The sequence below is a fragment of the Gadus chalcogrammus genome, chromosome 20 (assembly GCF_026213295.1).
Source record: "Gadus chalcogrammus isolate NIFS_2021 chromosome 20, NIFS_Gcha_1.0, whole genome shotgun sequence".
Taxonomy (NCBI): Eukaryota; Metazoa; Chordata; class Actinopteri; order Gadiformes; family Gadidae; genus Gadus; species Gadus chalcogrammus.
Genome location: NC_079431.1, coordinates 6,161,633 through 6,183,486, shown reverse-complemented (window position 1 = coordinate 6,183,486; position 21,854 = coordinate 6,161,633). Strand labels below are relative to the sequence as shown.

The window sequence follows — 21,854 nt, the reverse complement described above, 5'->3', positions numbered from 1 at the left end:
TAACTCACTGCTCACTCGAGATAAGGGGGGAGAGAGAAGGAGGCTGGGAACACAGTGTTGGATCATTTTATTTTAGGTTTCAAAGCAACCTCAATATCCCATGCTGTGTTCTCAGGACTTCAGTACAGACCGCATAATCGTACCTTTGGTTACAGTCAGTGTATACTTCATTTTATTGTCAATGGTAGGCAATCTCCCCTAAAATGTGTTTTTCACCTCATTTTATCCGCTTGATATAAACACACCGTTGAGTTGCAAAAACATGTGATTTTACTTTGCTCATAGACAATAAAAGGTCATGATGTATTATTTAATTAAACATATTGATCGATATAAGGCATCGGAATGTGTTTTCATTACACATTTTTAATGAGACTTTTTAGAGAAACATAGGGAGGACATTCTTTATTCCACATCCATGATTCGGTTCCAATGGAGTTCAATTCACAACTGAAAAGCTTTTAGAAAATAGTCGTGTTAGTTTTGTTTTAAGCAATGTTGCATGCAATTGAAGTTATAACAAATAATATTCAGGATGGTGTTCATTCATTTGGTTTCCTCCTTTATCTGTGTTATGTAACGGTGTTCTACTGGAGTGTTGTTCCCTGCTTTAGCTAAACTGTACTGTGGGTAGTAGAACATAATGCCCCCAAGTGAAACAATGAATTGTATCAATAGTTGTGTATGACAAGGTTAAAGTGCGAGACCAGGTGACAAACACAACACCTTTCAGATAGTAAGTGTGTGTCAGTACCCTTTGTATACCAGCAGACAATCTAAAGCACATCAGGTTTGGTCTGAATTCCTGATTGGAAATTTGGGCAAAGCACATCTGGCTTCATTGACAAACACACACACACACACACACACACACACACACACACACACACACACACACACACACACACACACACACACACACACACACCCCTGTGTGAGTCTAGGATGAGTGTGCTGGCTAGAGATAAGATTTTTATCCTGTTTTCTCTTATTCGTCCCCAAAATAGTGTTCAGAAACAAACGTGCTGTGATCAGACACGCGTGCGCGCGCGCACATGCTCCAAAACATGTTATGATTAAAGGGCTTAAAAACGTCCTCAAGGTTCCGAATCTGCCTTCAACAAGAAAGCATTTAACGAGCGAAAGACAAACAACAGCCTCGCTATCTGACCTGTAGCTTATTTAATTACGGCAAATCCTCTCCTTAGAGAAAACATAAATAAAGCAACAGGCTCGTCTTGGGTTTTCGAATCTGCTTAATTATTCAAACGTCCTTAATTAGCCAATCGGCCGGCCGTACGTTTACCCCGTTCTGTTGGCGCTGCATGTCAACACAACACATTTGTTGTGTTTGCCTTTCGGCTGGCGATGACTACATTTGAGATTTGCCAAATGTTGTATGATTTCTGTCTTTACCGATCAGGACGGCGCCTACCACACACTTCGGAATGATCAGGAACATGGCTGCAGGATATTTTTGTATCCTGTTTTCTGTTTTTATCTAAAACTACATTGGATATCAATTGGTTTTGTTCAGTTGAGTTCGGACCAACTCATTCACACCTCATCCCGAGTTTAGTAGTTTCAAAACCTTTGCGCTCGCGCGTGCGTGCGGTGGCTGCGCGCGTGTGCGTACGTCGAGAGCGCTTTGATTTTACCCCGCGAGCGAGGCTGTGGCTCATTAAAAGTCAATGGAGAAACTGTGTTTAAAGTGAAGCCCCTACGTAGCGCCGTCACTCTGTCATTTTGGATCCAACATATAAGCGCCGATGGAAATCCTCGAGCACCGCACCGGAGCCAAAATGGAGGACGGTGGAACAGTTTCGTAACCACAGAGTGGGAGGAGCTTGACTCTCTGGAAGCTCGGATACAGCAGGACGAACAAACACAGGCAACCGTCGGGAAGTGTTGGGGCGCCAGCGAAGACCGAGAAAGCCACCTGAAATCTCACCCTGGGAGTCTACCTGAAGCCCTGCAAGAGTAGGGGGTTGTTCCAAACAATCGAAAACAAGCCAGTGATACTCGGGATGTGAATCCCCGTGCGCCTACCTGGATTATTTTTGCCCTAGTCAAGCTTTATACACTACGGAAGCATTTTATCAGTGTTTCCCACACAACATTCAAGTCAGGTCGGGAACCTCTGACAGGGACTGTTCTGGGGCAGACATGTGATGCGAGCGGTTACTATAATGTGTGTTTTACTGTTTTGCAGTCGCACGGTTTGTTTTGAGGAGTAACCCATCGGGGAGATCGGTAAAGGTGGGGCCGAACCGGAGACGCCAAAGGGATTATTTTAACACGCGTTTAGCCTGGAAGCTCTCCTTCTCTCCCTCCCTCCCTCCCTCTCTTCACCCGTAGCGTTTCGGGGAAGTCGACGGGAGGCGGTATTTGGAAATTAGAAACGGTTGTTGTAACTCAGCGACTGCTCTCCTCCGGTTTTGCATTTCGGTGTGCGCCTCATAATTTGTGTCCACCGTCAGCTGCTTGTGGCCTTTGTCTCCTGGTTGGAACATAAGGTTTGAGGACGCGTATATTTGGGGATCATTTCCCCAGCCGACTCTTGACTGACTATGGCGGACGACGACATTCTCTTTGAAGATGTGTACGAGCTTTGCGAGGTCATCGGAAAGTAAGTACTACTCTTTATGGTTCCATTTGGGTTTTTCTTTTTTTAATGTGTCCCGTTTTGTTTGATGTGCCGCTTTACAGTATGTGCCATTGGACGCGCGAGACCAGACGCGCAAATCGGACACGTGTGACGTGTGCCTGTGATACGGTCCTGCTCTATGTCACGGTCATGATGTCAGCTGTTGGCGCTTTTTTTTTAAGTGCATATAGTCAGATATCTACGGAAGAGGATTAGGGCCACACATGTAAAAAAAAATTAAATTCTGACTTTATTCTCAGAATTCTGACATTAATCTCAGAATTCTGAGATTAAAGTCAGAATTCTGACATTAATCTCAGAATTCTGAAAAAAAAGTCAGAATTCTGACATTAATCTCAGAATTCTGACTTTAATCTCAGAATTCTGAGAAAAAAGTCAGAATTCTGACTTTAAAGTCAGAACTACGGGTATCTGTAAGGACCAACCTCCGTGGGAGAGACGCTTTGCTTTATGCAGTAGGAGGAAACCTATGGAAAGCCGGTAAAAGTGCAAAACCGCACGGATTCCGTGCGGTTTGGCAAGAATTCCGTACGGATTCCGTACGGTTTTGAATGTCTAATAGCCGCGGCTATTAGTCATTCACTCCGGCTATAGTTATTCACTCCGGCTATTAGTTATTCTCTCCGGCTATTAGGTATGCAGAAAGAGCCCTCCCTCTTCTTTGCTTGACCACTAAGTTTGAAGGCTGTCTAACCAATCAGTGATGAGAAATACCAGACTAAAGTAACGCATTGTCGAGACTAGAGCTGCAGTGCCTCCATGTTTCGCCGTAACATAAAGCTGTGTTGTCTTTACTAGTTTCACTACAATGTAATGACCACCACTAGCTAGTGGAAAATACATTTGTGTTTAGTACAGTGATATATTTGTATATGTTAGGCTATATATTGAGATGGCAGTGTGCGAAATACCCGTCAATATTCGGGGATGCCCTCATCCCAGATTGTTCTCGATATGCAGTAGCCAGCTAGGCCATAACATTACAATATTTCATGGATGCAAGCAAGCCAAGACAATCAATCTATATCTATAGCCTACATGACAACACACACACACACACGCACACACGTTAAACACACTGGTAAAGCAGGAGCCTGCATTGGCTAAAGTTGTTGGGATGCACGTTATTTTATAACAGGGAGGGCTCACCAAGTCCAGTATTCAGAATTCAAAGCATTTATTCACAAATACGTTCTATTTTTTTGACAAGCGGAGCCGACAGTCCTGTGCAAGTATGCAAATTAGCCATGTGCGCGAAACAGAAGATAGACGCAATGTATAGAACTGATTGTTGTGCATTGTTGTGGATATGTAGGCTGGTTAGTTGTGGTTGTTTGTGGTCTTAGTGAAACAGCTTTGCCTTGGAGTTGGAGAAGTTGGAGTGATTGTGTGAATGTGCGAGAGAGAGCGCACCTGCCGTGGTGATGTTGGGCTTGTTGTGGGCTTATATGTGATCAATGATGTTGGCTATCTGTCTGATCGTATTAGCGATCGGTCATACTGCAGGCTCTCATTTGCAAATGCACTGATTGTGTGCCCGTCTCCGATATGCTATATACCTGGCATTTAATCAGTTCATGTTCTTCTGAGTGCGCAAGAACGGTGCCAATTATGGTCGTGTTTGCATTGTAATGCACAACTTTGCCCCTCCCTGTTATAAAATAACTTGCATCCCAACAACTTTAGCCAATGCAGGCTCCTATTGCTTTACCAGTGTGTTTAACGTGTGTGCGTGTGTGTGTCTGTGTGTGTGTGTGTGTGTGTGTGTGTGTGTGTGTGTTGTCATGTAGGCTACAGATATAGATTGATTGTCTTGGCTTGCTTGCATCCATGAAATATTGTAATGTTATGGCCTAGCTGGCTACTGCATATCGAGAACAATCTGGGGATGAGGGCATCCCCGAATATTGACGGGTATTTCGCACACTGCCATCTCAATATGACTAATAGCCGCGGCTATTAGTTCCGTACGGATTCCGTACGGAATTCTTGCACTTTAACCGCGCCATTCTAGGGCCGGATTGTGGCCTTCTTGGCTTTCCATAGGTTTCCTCCTACTGCATAAAGCAAAGTGTCTCTCCCACGGAGGTTGGTCCTTACAGATACCCGTAGTTCTGACTTTAAAGTCAGAATTCTGACTTTTTTCTCAGAAATTCTGAGATTAAAGTCAGAATTCTGAGATTAATGTCAGAATTCCGACTTTTTTCTCAGAATTCTGAGATTAATGTCAGAATTCTGACTTTAATCTCAGAATTCTGAGAAAAAAGTCAGAATTCTGAGATTAAAGTCAGAATTCTGACTTTTTTTCTCTGAATTCTGAGATTAATGTCAGAATTCTGACTTTATTCTCAGAATTCTGAGATTAAAGTCAGAATTCTGACTTTTTTCTCAGAATTCTGAGAATAAAGTCAGAACTTAATTTTTTTTTACATGTGTGGCCCTAATCCTCTTCCGTAGATATCAAATATCCCACGGCTTATCAATTATTTAACAACGCTGTCAATCTTGACTTCTCCCAGCCTGAGCAGATTTGTACGTTTGGTGTATGAGTCTTTGCTTACTCCTGTTGGGCGTACATGGAAGTTGGTGGCACCGTGCAGAAATACAATCTAGTCTCATGAACACTTTGGATATGTGCATACTTTTCTGATCGTATACCTTACGGCAGAGGCCTGCGTTTGTCTAGGGTCTGGCGAAACAATGCATACCTCATATGCCCAAGCAGCATTCATCAAGTGTCCACTCTTTTGCTTGAAATAACACTTGTCAGATGAAACCTAATTACAACACAGTAGCACAATCATTCTCCAAGGGGTTTCCCCCCATATTTCACATCTTGAAACCTTCTCACAAGTCCACAGTCCTCCAATCACTGTCCCCATTATAATACTTTTTAGAATACCTGAATACCAGGCAATTTGAACAGAAATGCTCACGTCATTATGACCAGAAACAGTTTACCTAATGACTATCATGCTGACACGCTGGAAGATGGCTCATAATTATTCATGGCAAACAGTTTTTCATTCCCAACATTTTTCCGGTCAGTCAGTCTCCATCAAGCGGCCTTACCTGAGCCTGAATGTTATCTCCTTGCACACGGGCGCACCTTTCATGTGGAAGCCCTGCATTAACCCACAACATGTCTCCAGCTTTGAGGCTGATCATTACAGCCCTTAAACAGAGGAGGACAGAAGAATGGCTTTAAAATGTGAGAGTGGTTGTAGTTGAGGCCTCCAGGGAAGCAGAGGTTGCCCTGGGCTAAGTCTAGGTTCATCTTATGGTCAGGGAACATCTGATTCCCTGCCCAGTTTTTTTTCTAGACCGTAGAGGTAGGCCTAGTTCTGTCTGCTTCAGGCAAAACTGCAAGCAATCCATTGTCTCCACTAGTAGTGGCTTAGAAAAATGAAAGCACTGAAATGGCATGATGGTGAATTTAAGCTCCCAATGAATAGGTAATGGCCTATTTCCTATCAACACCCTGCTTTCGATCAGCCAGTTTGTGGTGTAGACGGACCGGTTACGGAGCACATATTACCTTTTTTCATAAGGAAACCGGCACCTTTCCTGTACAAGTTCAGGCAAGCCTTAATACTACCTGTTCTCATCACCCCCCCCCCCCCCCCCTTCCACACACACACACACTCACTCATCTTTGTTTCCCCGATTTCCCGCACAAGAAAACAAATGACAATATTCTGCGCACGCCAAAGCAAACTGAATATTCAGCGTAGTTCATGGCTGCCCAGCGGTCCATGCTCTGTGCCTCTTTCTTATGGTTCAAGACGAGGGCTGGTTGTGAATGCAGGCGTGAGGAATGGTGCACAAAGAACACTGCAAAGTCAAACGCTTCATGTCACACACGCACGCACGCACGCACAAACACACGCGCACACACACACACATGAGTGACCGCATGCACACACGCGTACATGGGGGGCAGTGTTGTTGAGTGGTCTGACTCATGGCCTTACTCAGCGTACGGCTGTGATGGAGAGTTGGAGGCGGGTAGAGGGAGGGTGTTCTGCTGTCCTTCATCCAGACGATGGCTTTTTATCACGCAGCCTCCATCCAAGGTCCCCCCCTCCCCCTAAGGTCCCCCCCTCCCCCTAAGGTCCCCCATCTCCCCCTAGTCACTTGTGTGAAGTTGCTCAGGGGTTTTGAGTCAGCTTGTTATTTCCATCTGAGTCGGTCAGCTGTTTGTCTCCTTCTTGAGGTTGTGGGTGGAGGTAGGGGGTGATTGGAGCATGTAATGGATGCAGTGAATGAATCGGGAGCAGAGGAGTCTGGGCTGGCTGTGGGATGGGCCGGGGGGGAGAGTGAGGGGGAGGTCGGGGGGGGGGGGGGGGGGGGAGTAGAGAGAAGCAGTCCATTAGCTTGGCATCAGACCTGCAGGCTACGCTCATTTCGTTCCTACTCATCTTTGAGCAACGGTGTGCTTATATGCCTGTGTGTTTTGGACTCTTCCCATTTCACCCAAGTGAGGCATTCACAAGGGATGCAACAAAAGCATTCACAAGTGTTTTTGTGTTCATGCTTCTGAGTGTACTACAATGACATTTTGAGCGTGGCACTGGCAGCACAACCACTTGATCTTCTGTGAATTTCATGTAAAAAACTCCAGATGTGTCCCTGGGTTAGATTTTGAAGAAAGGTGTTTTTTTCTTATGCCATTACAAAGTAATTGTGGCTTCATTCCAATCCTCGTGGTTCAGATTAAACTGTGGCGTGGCAGCTACAGTCTAATGTGCAACACTGCAAGTTTAGGCTTTCATTTACCGGTCCAACAATGTACAAACTACTTCGGTAGCACATCTTTCAGTGGTTTAATATAAACTGGGCAGCAATGGATTCGTCTTTCAAGCACTCCTTCCTGTTAATGGGACCCCAAAGCAGACCTGATTGTTGGGTCAATGGGACTGTCTGCCCGCGTGGTGCCCAGTCCTCAGGCCTTCGCCACTGATTTAACAATGAATGAATGGCTGTGCTTTTACCACACTCCAAGTCATATGGACACACGCAGGCAGCTGTGTGTGTGTGTGTGTGTGTGTGTGTGTGTGTGTGTGTGTGTGTGTGTGTGTGTGTGTGTGTGTGTGTGTGTGTGTGTGTGTGTGTGTGTGTGTGTGTGTGTGTGTGAAGCGTAACGTGTGAAACACTGACCTACATCAGGAGGAGGGATCACCCGGGCACCAGTTCCCCAGCTCTCAGACGTCGGCCTGAGGGCCTTGATGTCTTGCTGTGCTTGACTGTTGACTCGGCCAAAACTATAATAAACCGGCTACCATATATCACGCTGCTGCTGCGGCTTCGGCTGCACCCTGATGCCCAGCGGCTGTGGGTCACTTCGGTTAAAAAAGAAACATTGGGTTCATGGAAGAACTGCATTAAGCTCTCCTCTTGCTGTGCTGTGTGATACTCAATGTTTCTCTTCATACTTCACAACATGCTAACAGCAGCTATGACTGAATGGGGACTCGGGCCCAGGGGGAATAAAGTGTGTGTGTGTGTCCATCAGTTTGCTTTGCATGATTTCAGCCTATTACATTGTTGGTGGATGAGGTGGAACTGAAGGGGGGGGGGATCTGCTGAAAGTCTAGTTTCAGCACGCGCAATTACACTAACACGATACGCGAGGCGTTCTCTCGCGCTCGGCCGCTAAAATATTTATCCGTACCTCCTCGTCAAATCGTGGGGTGAAAACAGAACAGAAGAATACGTTGGCGGCTCTCCGTGTCCGGTGCCAAGTGAAAGGGCTGCATTTACAACATTACACGCACAGCGGCAGTTGTGGGGGGTGCTTCTCTCGCCTGGTATGGGGGGGGGGGATAAAGTATCTAGTGTGTGGAATGGATGGAGCCGAGCCCACAGGTGAGCTCCGTCTTCGAGGTTCCAACAGAACCTGTTTTTTTTTTTTCTTTTGAAATTGTTTGCCGAGATGAAAGGTGAGGCAGGCCAGTGGTTTTTGTTTGATCTGCTTCCTATTTCCTTATGTTATATGGGGCTAAGGAGGCCTGTGGCTGGCCTAACTGGAGAAGGGCCGTTTTCTTGCAGATTATTAAGCCGGCACTGCTTCGTCGCAGTCATCAGCAGACCCACGCCGTCCACCGTCGCCGACGCTGCCTTGATCGGCATTTGAAGTCGGATGTTTGCCTCACGCCTAGGTTGTCATGGCCCATTGGAAGTGACAGCAGTTCTTTGGGATAGCACGCAGTGTCGGGAAGAGCAGTCTTTACCCGGGCGATTATGCTAATCTCCCTCCGTCACCTGCAAAATAACTAAACAAAGAGATTCCTACGGATGAGGATGAGAGCTCTGTAAACTCTTACGCAATTTTGATGTTAAAGCCCCAGCATCAAAATTAAAATGTAGACTTAGGGTCCAAATTGGGTTACCCTTAGTTTAATACCTTCCACTATCATGATATAGACCAACAATTATTGAGCCACAGTATTTTTCCTATATTTGCGACCAACATTTTATTTGGGCTTATTTCTATTAAACGGCTGTGTCGCGTAGATAAGACACATTTGTGGTGTAGCATGCCTGCACCGGTCTTAAACTGACATGTATTTGGTACAAATACATTGCTCTATTGTGATTGGAACTCAACAGTGATGGACCGCTAGCATTGGTTTTTGACGGATTCAAATATCGAGGCGAATCTCTACACAAGTCCCCTTACTCTTTGCAATATATGTCCCACCCCAACCTTCTGTATTAGTCTGTATCATAACTCCTCACAAAATATGTAGCTAACTCCCATTGGATAAGGCCTTTTAAGGTCATTATTCTGCATCATTTACAAGAAAAAAAGATATTGAGGAATGACAACTGGTATTATGTTTTAGAATGTTTTTTCATTAGACATTCCCCTCAGATTTTGCTATCTCACATCTTCCACTTCTAAATGTCAAGACAAAGTTTACACAAAGGTTATTGTATCAAGACAAATTCAACACGGACATAATTGATTATTATTTATGTCGCCATGGAACGGCCGTACTGCATGCTTTTAAACGACAAGAAGGTAATCCCAGAAGGGTGTTTATGGCCACTGTGGATGGTCCCTCGGAGCGGCCATGTTCTAGTACACACACACTCACTCACGTGAGCCCATAATCCAACACATCGTGGTAGATACATGGGGACAGACACACACTCCACTACACAGGCATTGTATCATGCTTACTCGTACACTCGCACAACGATTATACATCTGTTACTGTTCACGTGGATCTCTGTGTGTTTGCTTGTACACATGAAAGCTGCATGCTGTGTGTGCTGCCGGTGCCTTCCAGTCAAGTTCAGCATGTGGTCACAGCAGGTTCCTGTTGGTGAACAAGGAAAGTCCTTAGCTAATGCATTATTAATGAATTATGGGATGGGACTCACAGATGCTCCCCTACTGAGACATCTTGTATACAATTAGCCAAACCGATAGGTTTGAAGCCCGCCTAACAAATTCCCAGAGCTCAAAGGGATAGCTTTGGGAGACAGTAATAATTGTCCCGTCTAGACTATATCTTTCAGCTTGCACGAAAAGCACAGATTTGTGTGACTGTGGTAGTCGGCCATGATCTGCATGGACCGATTGTATCGTCTTAAAGTGGTAACTAACTCTGCTGATTCTTTCTAGCCCTCTTCTGCTCGCTGTTTCTCTGTTCCCTCTTTCTTTCATTGAGTGGCTATTGAATCCGGGTTGTGTGTTTTGTCTGCCAAAACACATGCTATCACCAGGGTTATGTCTGGTGGCCCGGTTTAGGAAAACAATAATCAAACCCAGGCCCAAGAAAAACCACCGTCAGAAAAAGCTTTCTCTCCGGAAATCCTTGAAAGTTTGAAACCTCCCTTTTTCTTTTCTTGAATCCTTTTGTGACTAACGGTGGAATTTCCGTCAATGGCGTTGAACCCCTCCAGCCCACACAGTGGACAGGGACTGGTTGGGCGGCAGACTCTCTATCCATAAACTTGTTTACCGCCTGAATATGACACCCAGGTGCGACGCTAACGTCCATGCGTTGGAGGAAACCGCTCAAAGGGCCGTGGGCTTTTAATGTGGAGCATGTGGGCCCAACTTCCGTCAGAGTCCGTTGTTTGGAGCGAATCTTGGAAGAGGGGAAGGCAGAAGAGTAATCGGCTAAACCTGAAATCTGTGCACTGTGATCTGCCCACGTAAAATGGTGTACAGATGTGGGAAGACTTTCAGAGCCCCTCCGTCTGTCTAGGTTTCTTTCCGCGAGGTTGGTTGTTATTCCGGCACAATGTGGTGAATATGTTACACACAGGATTTCTCTCTCGTTAGTAGACTCACACTTGACAATAAGGCTTTGGCATGTCTTTGTTCGTGCGATCTCTTGCCTTCCTGATAGTGAAGCTCTAAAATGTACGGGATAACACATAAACGGCTGCCCCTCAAGGTTGTGTTCTCTCCATACAATTCGTAACGCATATCGGCCATGTAACACACGCGCATCATTTGGAGTTTATCTTTGGAGTCACAGGAGAAATGCTGCATCTTTGGTGCGTTGTTGAAGTAACCTAATGTAATAAAAGTGCTTTTCGTGGAATGCTTTGCCATTGCAAAAGGAATTTATCCTGTACATCCTTATGAAACTCAAATTGAGGGAATCATATTTTAATGACTTGGTTCACTTATTATCTCCAGGCTAGGGCTTTGCAACCTCATTTCCCTATGTAGATAGTGCCAATAATCCCCCACCACACCAGCACACACACCTGCTAGGCATTTTGTGCATCTGTATGAGGGGTGGGGGGGGATAGTTTGCATTGCATTTGGCTGGAACATGTACACGTGTGCACTTCACAGGCTGTATACATAATGAATGCCGCCTCAAAGGCCTGGTTCTCGCACGGCAGAACCATTGTTAATGGCAGCAGGCATCGAGTGCCGCGCTAAATAATGCCATAATGGATGATATTTTTAACACTCTATTCACGCAGTCGCCTTTTCTCTAAGGCATTCATTTTCCTCCCGCCTGGGCACACGCAAGTTCTCCACTTTCTACCATGTTTCATTACCGATTAAGCCAGCATGGCTCCATTCCTCTCTCTTCCCATTCTCTTGCCCATTTTCCTCTTTGATTGGTTTGCACACAGCATAGCTTTTCATTAAATTAACCTCTTTTTAACGAGACGGGTCAATTGCAGGGGGAAAACCCACTACAATCATCATATTTACAATGAGAGTGCAACATGAGGATGAATGTGCAGTAGGGGTCGAACGATCCCCGTCCAACCCGCACGCTGTGCGGAAACGAACACGGTTCTCTGAGGATTTGCAATAAGGTACGGCATGGAGAAGAGAAGCCTGATTTTTGCACATTTTGGAGTCACAGCAATATCATTATGACAGCGATACTTTATTTGAGCCAGACTTTGTTATACTTTACTAAACACTAGGCCAGTAACGATGAAGACTGTCGATAAAATGATTGTGATTGTGGTGCTAAAGGATCAATGGTCAGAGGACAACATAACGGTCGTACGGCCAGTGTGGAGGGCGAGCAATTATACCATCCCCCAGCATCTTGTAAGACTGGGGACATTCGAATTTCACAGGGTTTAAACCATTATAATGGGGTTATAGAACCAAACTGAAAAAAACGTGTGACAAAAAACCCTGCAATGAACAGAGCCGTGACTCTCATGAACTCTCCTTCACCCCCCTAATGTGCAGGATCTGGGTATTTTGCGTTCTGTCGTCTCTAAGGACAGGACGTCTATTCTAGACGTCTGTTCCATTGAGAAACCACGGATTGGCTTTTCTACCAACCAGGACCTTGACCCCATTTTAAAAGCTGCAGTCAGAATAGCAAAACATGAAGGCTTACGGTGCGATGACCATTGCACCTCCAGCCGCAGCTACTAGTCTGGAACGTGCACGGCAGTTGAAAGGATCACAAAACTGGGCATCCCACGTTTGCATTTTAAACTGAAAGCCGCCCTGTCGGCTGTACATTATGACACTGTGTGTCCCCATCACATCACAATTCAACCACCGTCAGGGATGCATTAGAAAGGATGTATCCGAGTTTACATGGGTGACTACGATTAACCAGCTCAATTCGATTTTATTCAACGATTCTTGGGTAAAAATGTAATCATATTTATCCTGTTTTAAATGCCCCAATGGTCGGCAACCCGGTCACAGCTATGCTAAATCCAACCATAAAGTTATTGGATATTCACTCTGTAGTGATGTAGTGAAATAATCTAAAGCAGGAGGCGATAAGCGAACTCAGTGCTCCCCATGGGTCTAGCTGTGAAAACGGCCGCCCGACTATTCAAAGTTAAGGGTACAGCCCATTTAATTTGGCTTAGCCAATGGTAATAGACGGTTTACTTACTAATATTTGCCTGGTATCCCAAAAAAGGTCCCATTTTGCCAAATCTCACCAATTTTTTGGCTAATGCTTACAATGAAGTCAAACACAGAGGGCTGTAAAACCACCGTCTCAGATGACTAGTCCTGTATCAGCTTGTCTTCAATATCCATTCATATAGTCAATAGGGATCCGAAACAATTATCACATCCTGTTAATGAACCTCTACAAATAAATCCTACATTGGACATGTGGATGACTCACATTTGTTTAGTCTCCCACGCCTGCTACACAAGCCAAGGCCAACACTCTTCATGTTGAACGCGTTAAATAACCGCCTCTGGTTGTTGATTGGCCAAGAGAGACTTGAGCATTTAGTTGTTTTGTCGTTGTGGTTAATGGTTATAGTGCGGAGTGGGCTTTAATTGATTTGTAATAATTTAGATGATCTACCATAGGATTAATAGATTTAATTCATTTTGCTGTGGCTCAGTTTCCCCTAAATACGTTGAAGGTAATGGCAGAAGATGCTAACATGCAGACATGTGACCGTCACCGCTATGCAGGGGTTATCTGAAATGCATTCTGGGAAGCTGTGTTTCTGTAGTGTTTTATCTGCAGCTAGTTCTTTGGCTCCCCTGGCCGCTGCCCCTCTGCCACCCACCTCCTAAGTAACCTATTAAACCTGCCTAAGCACCCACCGACCATTAGAACTCATTAAAACACACTGCCCGTTAACCGTAGCCTGTCCTGCTCTCACTGTTTACGGTTTCATGTCATTTGACTCGCAATCGCAACCTGGGCTAATTAGTGTTGCGTAGATCCGAAGATGGAGTCTAACTACGTGGGTGTTGTTAATCATCTATTAAAAAGGTTTCATTATCAAGTGGCATTTTTTTATGTGCTTACATTTTCATTGTGCAAGCTTGTACAGTGAGCTTAATCTACAATGGAAGGTAAACCGCTCTGGACCATCGTGTGTGTCATGACTTCTGTATATTATATCCATGCTGCAAGCCACTTTATATTGCATACAGCCAGCCTGGCTTTGATGCAGGAACAGCATCTCCAGTGGTAGACGGGGTTTGAAGTGCAATTACGTGGTGGCTGACTAACTTCCGTTTTTAGGGCGAATACACATGCATATTACACCGACTCCTCAGGCTACATCTGTGTAGACCTGTGCGTACAGGCCCACAGTGCATGCCCATATTTTTTGCATTTTCACTTTCTCATTCTATGCGTATGTGTTCCCTGTGCATAGAGTTATGTGTTATCCATTTGTGCCAAAGAGAGGGAATATGATAGATGTGGTAGCAGGGGGTGTAAGAAATTATGAATAAATTACATTTGTCCCAGTCAATTTGTCATTAGGGGCTTCACGTGTGCAGGCCCATCGGCAACACCCAACAGTAATAAATGGAGACGCTGGAAATAGGAAGCGCGTGTGCTTCTCGGAGAGTGACTTCGATTGCCATCGCGACTTTTGCTGCCCACTGGGCAAAGACTGTGGTATCGACCTTAACAGTCGTATGTGTGTCTGCTGGTCGTTTATTTAAGATAGGGCTGCAGGGATGTTATGCCAGATATGTGACGTACCGCTGGTGTTTATGTACTCACACACGCATCCATCAGAGAGCCAGGGCGCGCTGCCCAGTGTTTCACTGACCTCTGTCCTTGAACTGTGTGTCTGAGAGTCATTTAATAGTGATTCATATCTGAATAATGGATGTCGCTGTGCCTTATGGAGCCAGAATGGGTCTTGGTCGCTTTCTCTCTCGCTCACAAAACACACACATGCGCACACCGCTCATCCGTTGGCTCATAGTTCTTAATCTGAGGGTAGCTTTCTTATCACCTTTTGTTTGTTCAGTGGTCATGGCAACAAGACGACCTCAAATTTCGCCCGAGACGGGCTTAGGTCTCCGTCGTCCCCGGTGACGCCAGTTGGAATGTAGCGGTCCGCGCCAAGTCTGCCGGGGCTGGGGAAGGGGGGAGTGGTGGTGGTGGGGGTGGGGGGGGGACGGTAGCATCCTCTCGCTGGATCTCCCACCGCTGCTGGAAGAGACTGGTGTAATCATAAAGGCCTGGAGGCGCTGGGGGTCCTAACGGGGGGGGTTCACTGGGCTTTTCCGAGCACCAATCCGCTTGTGTGGATGTCTCTCTGTCCGTCAGGCTGTAGTTGCAGGCCAAGCATCCCGGCTCAGCTCCCGGGTCGTCACGACAGGGTGGCAAGGGCTGCACTCTCTCCCCTTTTCTGCTTTCCTCGCTGAATCCTCACTCAATGTCCCCCCTCGGAGTCATTTATGAGTGCGTTACACGCAGATGTTGTACTAATTGTTATTTTCCCCCCCCCCCCCCCTACTCCTCTGCATCCTCCTTGCACTGTAGGGAAGATATTGAAGGCCAGGTTGTGTGTGTGTGAAGTACTGCATTCATGACAATAAAGACTTGACAGAATTCTCTATCCAGGCGATGCATTTCTTTTTGCTTTTCAGTACTTAACGCCTACGCATGCGAATGCAGAAAGACACGGCTACACATACGCCAACGTCCGGCGCTCGCACACCAAACCCTTTTCATACTCTTCGGTCAATCCCACACACGTCCTTGTCAGTGCCCTGATTCATTCACTGGCTTTTGTCCGACGATGTGGTGTCATACATTTACTCAGTCAGACAGCAAAGGTCTTGTTACTTATTGACATTTGAGCATTTAGTGTTTGTCAGATGGCGTATGACAGTGTTCCCTCCTCGTAATGAAGCCGCATGGAGTTACTGTAGCATACTTCCCAGTGGTAACGTGGTTGAGAGGAGCCATTGAAGCGAAGGGCTAGTAATAGATTCTGAATTATACTATAGAGTGAACACACACACAGGCAATAGCATTGTTTCCTTTAAAAGCCTCCACATTCTGACGTATTCACTTTCGATAATCCAGAATTGTACAAGCATAGCAATCACGAGTCCCACTCAGTTTTCACTCTATTTTATTTGCGTGTGTGTGTGCAGACTTATTGATGTCGTTTTAGCAAAGTCTGTGTATTCATTTTAGTCTGGGATAAGTGTTTGTGCTTACATGGTCTAGTATGGCAGCGGGGGGGGGTTTGGAGGAGTGAGTTACGGATGACTGTAGTAAGGCACACTCTCTCTACCCTCTATTCTCCCAATCTGTGGCATCGACCTCTAACAAACAGCCAGAGGGGCTTATTGCGAGAGGGAGTGAGACAGTCTGGTTGTAGAAGGAGAGATGAGAGGAATGAGTAAAGACCCAGGTGAACTCGGAGTGAATGAGTCTGATCCGGAGATGATGTGTAGAGGAGTTGGCATCTTTCAGTCGTGTCATGGTCGAAAAGAAACCCATGACCCACTTGGCCGACTGTTTAGAAGTGGACATCATCCCCAGTCCCTGGAGAGAAGCATCACCCACCTAATAGCGGAACAACGATGGAACCTGCCATACACTACCCCCTAACCAAGACCTGCTGTATAACCAAGACGATGCTGATCCCTCTGATCATTAACACACGCTCCCAGTTGGAACACAAACAACCTTTTGTTCCTCCGACAGACTAGAAGCTATTAGGAGGTAAACGTGGGTCATCTCCCAGAGGCTCCTTGTTTCAAACATGCCGCAGGGAGCAAGCGACGTGCCTGCTTGCAGCTACCCCCCCCCCCCCCCTCACCCCTTGCATTAGCTCACCTTGCTGTGATGCGTAGATAGTATACATAAACACCCTTATCCGTTCTCCGGCCAGCAGACTTTGGGACTTGACAGCTAGTGACCCCTGCGACTCCCTGTCTCTGTACGTGCTTTGCTGGCTAGAGGCTGTTATCCAGTGCCTCTAGACATCATTTTTAATTGCCTTGAAAGAAGATAATGAAAGCACAGTACCCGCACCCGGTTCATACGCGGGTTCATCTGCGCACACCTCCTGCACATTTTTAAGCTCTGGAATCGGAATGCTTCAAACTGAACCGCGTTCATAGCAATGTGACAGCAACGCGGCTGTAAATGCCACAGCAGTGTGTGTATGTATGTACTGCCCGCACCCGTGGCGAACGATGCCTCCAAGGCGACTATAAATCCCGCTTTACACTGAACTGCGGTGTTCATCGCGGCGGCTGCCGGGAAAACGGCCGCATCTGGCGGCAGTCTATGGGAGAAGATTGGCGCTCTGTCCCGGCCCAGTATGTAGACGTGTTTTATTTATTAGATTTTATTTGATTCACTATGTGCCCTGGTAGTTGCCGGCTGTGGGAATGGGAGGGAGTAAAAGAGTTATTTGTTGAAGCTGTGTATCATTGTTTTGTGGACAACGGGACCTTGGCTCCCAGCCCAGAGATGAAAAGAGGGGGGGGGGGGGAAATGGAGAGATTGAGTGCTCTGGGTTCGGTAATTTATATGCTGTGTGGCCTCTTCAGGCTTTTAACCACACGTACAAATGTGTGTAGCCAGCACATGCTATGGCTATGAGCGCACTCGAGACGCAATAACACACCGGCACGCTGATAACAGCTCAACTCAGCAGGTCTCCCATCCCGGTTATGAAACCTCTGAGCTCATTGCGTGGTTGGGGGGCCTTGCCAAGTCCACACCGACGTGCACGCGGGAACTCACCAGCTCCTTCCGTTGATACGCTTTTTATAGCTAGCTGGCAGATACGTGCTCTTTTAATCGGGGTCAGGTAAAATAAGGTTGGGTTGATGTCTGTTGTTGTTTAAAAAAATTATATTATAAGAGCAGCATTGTTTACTTGTAGGCCTGCCTTGCAGCTCATCTGCTCGGGACATTAAAGCACCCCCCCACATTTGGAACTGTCCTTACTTATACACACTCAGACGGGTGTGTGTGTGAGTGTGTGCGTGTGTGTCTGTGTGCCGGAAAGGGTATCCAAGGCAATGGGACAGCCTTGTTTGACTCTTCGTGACAACATTTGTGTGTGCGGGTGCTGTTGCAGCCAAGAGGCTGTGTGTGTGTGTGTTTTTGAGTATAAGACTCCAGTCCAGACCCACACAAACCACGCTGCCCAGTGTGTGGTTATGTATCTTCAACTAATTATATCCAAACGCCAGCAGGCATACTCTTATCTCTGAATATACTGCCGCCTTGGAGACGCAAGCGAAGTGCACATGTTTGTTTAGCATTTGACCCGGGAGGCTCTCTAATTACTCGGCTTTAAAAGGTACACACACACGCACACATACACACACAGACATATTCTTGCACAATAGTGCTTTAGTTTTTACCAGCTGTGTCAGACATGCAATCATTTGTAAAAAAATAATTATCTCCATCTCCCTGGCTCTCTCATTTGGAATCAGAAGTAGTACCTTAAACCAATTACCTGTCAAAAAACGTCAACACCTGCTGTGATTGGATGCTGCGTACTACCCCCCCCCCCTGCCTCCCATTGCTGTTTTGTTTGTGTATGTACATGTTGCTTGATATTGTACCGCCTTGATCTTGAACAATGCCTTAGTCATATTTAGGCCATTGCTTTAGGAGTTTTGATTGACAGCGGCTGTCAATCCATTTGATTGTCAATGTTGGCATTGCACGGGGGCTTCAGATCTTTGCCTACCAACCCGTACCCATTAGGGAAGCTTCTGTCAGAAAGCCGTTTGTACAACAATGACCTGCCCGAAATAAAAGGACAACCTGTCACATTTTATCCCTATTGCTGAAACACAAGGCCAATATCATTATGCTTGATTAATTAGCATTGTGCTTAACATTGTCTTTGTGTAAAGCAAACTCTACAAGACTCGTACAGATTTATTTTAGACTTAAGTACCGCCAGGTAGGGGGCCTAATTGAGGATCAACAGTTCTGCCGCCAGACCTGTGTGCCAATTACACTCACTTAAGTGAATCAAATGTAATTAGCGTACATTCAAACGACAAAGCGCACTTGGATTTTTCGGAGGCACCACTCTTGCGCAGGGCAGGGAGTTTAAGCTAATGTGCGGCATCCTCGTGATGCACGCCAAGCAGCAGATTTGTAATTACATGACACTTGGATTATTCATGTGCTGGAGCTTGAGAGTGCGTGACGGCATGAATGTGCTGCTGCAGATACAAGGCGTCTGTCACACGTCCAGTTGCCTCAGCTAACTAACAAACTGCTGGGGCTTCGCAGAATTCCACGAGAGTCCCACTGCGGCAGTGTGGCAATGCATTAGAGGGTGTGTGTGTGTGTGTGTGTGTGTGTGTGTGTGTGTGTGTGTGTGTGTGTGTGTGTGTGTGTGTGTGTGTGTGTGTGTGTGTGTGTGTGTGTGTGTGTGTGTGTGTGTGTGTGTGTGTGTGTGTGTGTGTTTTTTATATATGGGCTAATCTTAGCTTTAGTACTATCCTCCAACCAACCACAAGGATTAAGTGACAAGCACAGGAGCAGCAGTAGGCAAGGGCGAACCGGCAAATACTCCTAAGAACACACATTCTTTAATTGACGGTGGCTTGATCAATATTATATCTGCATAGATTGGCCAACACATTTTGTTCACTTCCTTCCCTTGCTTGTGCCAACTCTGTGCTGAAAAATATCTGTTTTCAACCCACTTTGGAAACAATATTCAACCCTTCCAAAGAGGCAGACCCCCCCCCCCACGCTGGGTAGGGTTGGTTGACGAGGAAATTATATCCATAGCGAGAGAGTGAAAAAACAGCGAGACGTTGAGAGCGTTGCACAACTCACTATCCCTTGCCATCCAGACAGCCTTTTAATCACCCAAAGTGTATCCTTTTGTCAAGGCTGCCCTTTTCCCCCTGCCCCACCTGCTTACTAGCCCCCTGCCCCAGTCTTCAGATGGGGAGGAAGACCCCGGCTCAAGTGGAGCTCCGGAGGCCAGAGTCTAGGGTCCACAGCGGTTGTGTAAAGGTAGAAGGTCACCGCTTTCCCATCCCTGTCAGCCCCCCGGGGCCCTACTGAGACACGGCAGAGGTGACAACCACAGACCATGCGTGTACAGAACACACACACAGCTAACAGGGCACTCAGGCTACGAGGCCTGTGGATGGCCTATATAAGTGCACAAGAACTCATTGTGTCACGGAGAAAGGCTCAGCTTTGGGCTTTCTGCTGAGTATCGAGTTCCTTTCCTTTACGCAGTCTCCCTCCCTTCGCTCTCTCTCTGTGTGCCTCTCGTTCTCTCTCTCTCTCTCTCTCTCTCTCTCTCTCTCTCTCTCTCTCCCCCCCCCCCCCTCACTCCCTATGGCCGGGCAGCCAGACTATTGACTGGTACATGGATTTGGTGTTTTCAGTGGAGTGAGTTCTGATGGCCGGAGTGGTTCTGGTACAGGGCTGTAGGTCGATGCAGACTCGCAGAAGGAATGGGAACTTTTGAATGCAGGGGGTCCCAGACTGTCACCGCAACGATAATCAATACAATATATAATATCCCCATTGTGTTATGGGACTCTGTTTTGGGAACCTGTTACAACATGCATGTTGAATATGGGGCGTGTACATTGTGACGTCACATGGCAATGACGCCACAATTTTGGGAGTATAGGAGCATGGATGTATTGTAAGCGACTCTGTTGGTAGGAATGTTTTTGTGTCATTGCTTGCTTATTCGTCCCAAAAGATTTGCCATTATGGGGAGTCATTGTTGTGTGTGAACTTTTACAGCGCTTCATTTGAGACGTTGCAAAACAAAGGTTGCGTTAGTCTAGGTCATGGGTTTTCAACCTTTTCACCTCGAGACCCAAAAGAGAATTTGGTGTCTCCCTTCATATTTTGCTAATGTTACATTTCTTACAACCTCGTATGAACTTGCACAGGGAATTTGCATTGAAGAATGAGGACAGACATTAAGGCAATACCCACGTATACCATCTCACTAGCTACCAACTAACTCACAGAAAAATAACATTTTGAATGCTACACAAAGAATTGGATGACTTTTCTGTTAGAATTAAAAAAAAAAGATATATGTATCCAAGCCTTGTTGTAGTACACTGAACACTGGAAAAGTGTTCCAATGTGACCAACATATGCGTTGGTGCCTGGATATATCCCACCATGGCTGGATCCTACACACTGCTGGATAGGATTTGGTCTTTTTATTTTGTAATCTCGTCAGGCAGGATGTCTTTGTTGTGGCTAGCGGACGGATGCTTACAGATGAGGAGCTCAGCCATGAGCCGGCGTGACCTGCTCCCATCTCATCACAACCCCTCCTCCCTCCTTCCAGCCAATGAAGATGATTGGCTGATGAAAGGAGAGAGGGTGGAAATGGTTTTTGGACTGTGGACATGAAAGTACTGCCACTTTGACTCTCTGCTGCCGTTAACGCAACACAAGGTTGAACCTGCGATGCTGAGGGTTGCCTTGCATCGGAATACACGCCCCTATCGGTGTCTCTTCTCCCTTTCTTTCTCCTGTACTTTAATATTTCGCTTCATTTCTTCCATCTTGCTTATTCGGTGTCTCCAACTCTTCTTTTTCTCCTCCCCATTTACACCCCTTCGACTCGGCTTCGACTCCTCCTCCTTTCCTCCTCCTTCTCTCCTTTCGTCCCCCTTTCCTCTTTCCCTGCTCCAGTCTGGAGGCCGGGGGGCAGTCTTCTGGGTTGGCTGAGCGGCCCTGCTGTAGTGCCAGGGTTTTGTAGCAGGCTGGCAGAGCTTCCCCTCTGGCCGGCACTGACCAGTTCTGGATAACTGGTCAAGCCAGCAGAACGCTCTGTTCCTCTTACAATGTTGTTCCGCTGGTACTGTGGGTGAGGGCAAGCCTATGCCGAGAACTGCGCCAAAGCTTGGGTTTCTACCATTTTCCAAAATAAAAGAATATATATTATGGCTGAAGATGTTTTGGTGCTGAACATGGAGCCAGACTCGGGT

At 46.3% G+C, this 21,854-nt stretch overlaps 1 protein-coding gene across 3 annotated transcripts in view; it reads left to right on the top strand.

Annotated features, from left to right (window-relative positions):
- The first annotated feature begins 1,805 nt into the window (after nucleotides 1–1,805).
- LOC130373572 (peripheral plasma membrane protein CASK) overlaps nucleotides 1,806–21,854 on the top strand; it is a 122,388-nt gene continuing 102,339 nt past the window's right edge. For 2 of the 3 annotated variants that reach the window (XM_056580170.1, XM_056580169.1), the window contains exon 1: nucleotides 1,807–2,629. In XM_056580170.1, coding sequence (XP_056436145.1) covers nucleotides 2,571–2,629 — 59 coding nt within the window. In that variant the 5' untranslated portion in view covers nucleotides 1,807–2,570. Of the gene's footprint in view, nucleotides 2,630–21,854 lie in introns of all 3 variants that reach the window. The other variant, XM_056580168.1, reaches the window with a different exon arrangement.